General features: G+C 50.7%; 1 protein-coding gene across 1 annotated transcript in view; it reads right to left on the reverse strand.

The window, feature by feature from the left end:
- Nucleotides 1-5,525, reverse strand: part of LOC107269552 (hepatocyte nuclear factor 6) — a 38,439-nt gene that overhangs the window by 30,752 nt on the left and 2,162 nt on the right. The window contains exon 2 of the mRNA XM_015743537.2: nucleotides 5,072-5,525. This exon is cut by the window's right edge and continues 10 nt beyond it. Within this exon, the coding sequence (XP_015599023.1) occupies nucleotides 5,072-5,525 (454 nt within the window). The remainder of the gene's footprint in view (nucleotides 1-5,071) is intronic.

Below are 5,525 nucleotides of genomic sequence, written 5' to 3' on the forward strand. Positions count from 1 at the left end.
CCCCCCCCCCCCTTTCCTTCTGAAGAGAAGAAGAAAAAATATGAAGAAAAATAATTCTAGATGCTGCGACCGGATGGTCCAGCCTCCCTCCCACCGTCAGCGCAATCTTCCGTGTAGGTAGGCATTGTTGCTTTTGCTTTTGCTCTGCTATCTTCAAAGTCGACAAACGCCCCCTGACAGCCCCCTGACAGCCCCCTGCCAGCCCCCTGTCAGGGGCTGTCAGTGTCAATCTCGGAGAGACTACGGCGGTCAGCCGAAGCCCAAGACTCCTGAGGATTCGGCTCTGACGCCGCCACGACGTCTCCTAGCCGGAAGAATATCGAAGAGGGGGATGATGGCGCAATCGTCTTAAGGGTTGCACGGGGAAAATATTCGATTTCAGGTAATACGGAACTAGTCGCTGAAGCCACGAGAGAAATTTCGTACGTTGAGGATAGGGCAGACAGACAGACAGGCAGGCAGGCAGGCAGTCAGGCAGTCAGGCAGGCAGCAAGCAGGTGGGGTGGGTGAGGGTCATATGTATGCGAGCCCGTTTTACCCCGTAGGCGTGTAGGCCGATACTCGTGCGCTCCAACCCCTAAGGAGAGAGGGGTTGGTCGCCTTATACATAACCACAATGGCGTGCACTACATGGATATACGTAGGCGTACATATGTACATACGTAGAGCCACGCATGACGCGACGGAGGATGAGTCAGCCCATGGAAAATACAGAGCGTTTCACCCTAAATTTGTCGGGCGATATAGCGAGAGAATATTTTTCACATTTAGCAGCCGCCACCGAGGTTCCTTTTCTTTTTCATTTTTCATTTTTAATTTTTTTTTTCTTTTCGTTTTTTTTTTTTTTTTTATTAAAACTCTTTCCTCTTTCATTTCTCATCTTTTCGTTTTTTACCTTTTCCTTGTCCAAGAAAGAATTCTTTAACCGAGCTTCCTTTTGAACTTTCGAATGACTGCTTGTGTCCTTTTTTCCTTTTTTTTTTTTTCTCTCATTCTCCAACAAATTCGTAACGCTCTTCGCGCGGTCTTGGCGTAGGTTAGGTTGGCTAGTACCAAGACGCTTATCGTGAAACATACCGGACTCGCGTTACAATTATCAACGACCTGACAGAATGACTAGAAGTCGAATTTGAGCTGCGCGACTCTCGGTCGTCGCTCTCGTAGTTCGCGACGCGACTTATAGTGTCTCTCTTTATCTTTCTATCTATCTATCTATCTCCCTCGCTCTCTCTACATCTCCCTTAAGAGAGAGAGAGAGAGAGAGAGAGAAAGGGAATTCACTCGAAAGTCTCCATGAGCTTCTTGCTTCCGTTTCCATGTGAGTCCATATACAGTCCGTAGAGCACGGTCGAGTATCCACAGCCAAACAGGATGATCCATATCCCATGAAAGCGACAAGCGATACCATAGGAAGAGAGAAGGAACCATGAAAAGAGGACACGACGATAACAACACGAAAGCAGGCTGTAAGCACCAGAGTAAGGAAGAGACGAAGAGACCGTTAGAAAGAGAGAGAGAGAGAGAGAGAGAGAGAGAGAGAGAGAGAGAGAGAGAGAGAGAGAGAGAGAGAGTGAGAGAGAGAGAGAAGGTACATGAAGGGTGACACCATGGAATACGGGAACACGTAAGGTCTCTCGTGGCGATAAGTTTCGAATTTCGGCGCGTGCTGTAACCAGGACCTGAAAACCATATGCACGAGTCCCAGACATACTATACTATCGCTCACTATACCATACACCACAATGCAGTATATGCTTTTGCGGTTTAATAGGCTCGTCTCACTATGTAGTTCTACGACTGACGACAGTCGCTGTTGTGACTTTAGACCGTCTAACCGAAAACTCGAATAGGAACTGGGACTCCTGAATTTTGGAAGAACCTTGAAATGAGAGCCTGAACGATTAGGCCGAAACCACTCTGAATAATTCGAAAGCACATTTGCTGGGACCTCCAGGACAAATGATGTGGGTACCACGACGGGAGCTTACGTCATTCCTAATATAGAACCAGAGGCTCCAGTATACCTACCTACCTATCTATGCCTACCTGACTGACTGATTCAGCTAGCTGCCTACCTTCCTATCTATCCAGGTCTGCTGTTCCTGTCTTCCTATGACACTGCCTTTATTCCGTCCCTTTCACGGAAGTAACCAGGAAGCCAGCACCGAGAGCACCGACTCTTCGTCAAGTTCCTCCGGTGCATTGTTGTGAGTGAAAAGAGCGCAGGCCGAGAGAGGCTCCCGTGTTCCTCGAGGAAGCGAGTGCAAAGTCCATGGAGAAAAGGAAAGTGAAGAGAAGCAAGATCCAAGGTAACGGAGCTGAGACAGCTGAGATGCAGGGAACTATCGGTCGAAGTGAAATAGGCCGACGTTAGTCAGACACGTCGGAAAAGGAGGGACGAAGAAAGGCAGTCGGGAGGGACTTGTGGGACTTGAACGACAACCTCATCGACGAGACAACAGAGTCTCCATATTGATTTTTACGGCGTTCCTTGCATGTGTCGCGTTCCCCGGTAACACCGGCTAGCACGGCCTAGTCACTGTGGCTCTTGCCTAAGGAGAACGGATACACGCGGTAGCGAGGCGTCGCGACGCTACACGACACGGCACCGCTGACGCTCCAACCTCCTGTAGTTTCTACCTCGAAGATATACAGATATACCGTAGCTACTGCCAGATCCAAGACCACCCTCAGGACTCTGTCCAGGATTCCTTACTGTAAAAATCAACCCGCCACTGCACGTACCTGCCTACGCCAATGGGCTTTCTATCCACTTTTCCTACTTCCTCCTGCTCTGCTTCCTTCGCTTCCAGTTGAACCCTCGGAGAAACCGATGGCGAAAGTAAAAGTAAAGAGCCCCTTAATTTCTAGCTAGTGTTAGTGGTAGGCTCGTTCGGGAGAGACGATCAATACCGGTACCGTGTGCCGGTACACGCGAGGAAACGACACACGAATACACAGACATTTTCCCTCTCTCTCTCTCTCTCTCTCCCTCCTGTGCCCGGTACTCTCTATCCTACTTTTTCTCTTAACTGTCCTTACCCTGTTCAGCTATGGCCAACGGTGCTAAGGTTGCACGGAAATCTACGCTCCGTGATGATTCAAAAATTCCTAATGATTCCTAATGATCGTCCAATCTGCAGGACATTCGGGACTCGAGTAAGGGAATGGACTCCTGACTCAGTCGAACCGAGCGAGGGCTATTATTAATTCTATGAGGTTGGTATACATTATTCAGGAACGTATGACTCGGGAAATCGGGTCAGTTCGAAATAATTCCTATCCTCGCTTCCACTAACCAGATCTCAGACACGTTTCCCGACGCTCGCGCCGGATATCGGCGTCCCGGTGACGGTCCTCGTGTACGGCGACGTTAGAAGCGTTAGAATTTTCGGGCCTGAAAGGCAAGTCGATGCGACAATGGCGGATGCTAATCCGAAGGGTTCTGGTTCGAACCCCCGGGAAGCATTGTCTCTGGACAACCCTTAGTACTGCCACCTCATCCTCACCCTCGAGTCCCTTCAGCCCGTTCAGCCGAGCTACCCCTAGAGGTCTATGCTGCTGCTGCTACTAGGAGGGGCTCGAAATAGTCAAGGCAAGGGACCCCCTCAAGATTATCTTTCCTTTGGAGCGTGTAACAATGGCGCAAGCCGAAAGACAGGAAATAAGGCTTAGGAGTCTAGGGACAACAAGGTAGACATTGAAAGTTAGCAAACGACGCTCGAGACTCCAGCGACGATTTGGTCGTATATGGCGGAGAGGAAGACGAAAGTGGGTGAAAAAAAAGAAAAGAATCAGATGGGAGGAGAAAGGAATAATATCAAGGACGCAGTGTCCTTGTGAAAATATATACAATTCCCGTGCCCGTCTCAGATAGACACGAGGACGAGAGCGAGCATGGGGGTAAGGACGGAAAGTTTTAAGGGCGGCTCGAGGGATCCAAAGTGAGGCACAGTTGCTTTGGTCGTGAAGGGCGCACTCGTATCACGCTAGGCAACCCCTTCGCTTCTGTATTCCCTTCGAGTAGAAGGTTGAAGGTGCTGCCAGAGGAGGAGTCGATGGGGAACCTGGTGGTGGGGACGCGAGCAACGTGGCAGCGGCATGGCGAAGTTACGACATGGCGTCGTTCTCGTGCACGACGCTGAGGTTGCGACTGCGCCCTGGGTCCAGGACCGCGTGACCAGGATCAATACTACGTGCTATTGTGTTGGCCGAAGGATGTTGAATTCGAAAAGTGTTATTCCGCGCGTCTATCTCTGAATGATATGGAAGGGAACGCCTCTCCACGTGGGGACCACGTGTGCGCCTCTCCACTCCATTCCCCCTTGACAACTTCGCAACGCTACCTCCTACACACCAACACCTCGTTCCCCTCTCGTTCCTCGCCTCGCCCCGCGCCTTCATCTCCCGGACACTGTTCCCGCGAATTTTACTGCGATTCACAAAAATCTCATGGAACTCGAGCGAACGCGGTGGAAACTGAACTTGAGGGGTGAACACGAGGACGGCGGGAGGACATGCACGGGGCTCTGGTAGTGTTTTAAATTGTCAAGATCACTTTGCCGCTTTGACTTCGTTCGAAGCACCGTTGTCTCTGGCAATTACGAAGGTTGATGCTTCAATTTAAAATACTATGCACGAGGTATCGGAGAATTGTTTTAGTGGTAACATCAAGTGGCGTTTGGATGGATTGGGGCTGCAAGCGGGTTTAGATGAACGACTTGGAGGAGAGTCGCCGTGAATATTGTCCCCGCTAAGTAGCACTGCGAGAAGAAAGTCGAGCGATCGTCAAAGAAATGATTTTCGGAGGAAGTGATTAGACACACAGAGAGAAAGAGAGAGAGAGAGAGAGAGAGAGAGAGAGAGAGAGAGAGAGAGAGAGTGTGTGTGTTCTTGCAAGTGAGAAAAAGAGGGAAGAGAGAGAGAGGCAAAGAGAGATCGAATGACAAGAACGATTGAGTGAGTGAGTGAGAGGGACGGTTGGGGGGGAAACAGAGATAGATAGAGAGATAGAGAAGTAGAGAGAAAGAGAGAGAGAGGAGGGATACAGCGAGTGCTTCGGGAAACTAACCTGCAAGCCGCAGAGCGGACATCCGCTGAAATTCAGGCTCCTGCAACCACTTCCACATACGACGGAAGGTCTCCCGGCCGCTCTTGAGTTTCGACCAGGGTTTAGGGTTGCGTAGCAGGTCGCTGAGAGTGCCCTGACTACGGCACAGCACCCTCTGGGCGAATATCGCCTGGGGAATGCTGTACCTCTTAAGCTCAGCACTGATCCTCTGTGCCAGCTCCTTGGTGTTTATCTCCTCGACCTCGCCGGCTCCGTTTCCCGCGGAAGACACGGTCTTCATGACGACCGAGGTGTGTTGTACGTGCTGGGTGTGCGATATCGTTTGCTGTTGAATCGACTGCTGCTGCTGCTGCTGCTGTTGCTGTTGTTGCTGCTGTTGCAGCTGAGTCTGTATGGGGGGTGGCGAGGCGGCCGGCACTGAGAGGCTGGGAGGGGAATGATGGGAAGGCGCGAA

The sequence above is a fragment of the Cephus cinctus genome, unplaced genomic scaffold (genome assembly GCF_000341935.2).
Source record: "Cephus cinctus unplaced genomic scaffold, Ccin1 Ccin1_scaffold0670, whole genome shotgun sequence".
Taxonomy (NCBI): domain Eukaryota; kingdom Metazoa; phylum Arthropoda; class Insecta; order Hymenoptera; family Cephidae; genus Cephus; species Cephus cinctus.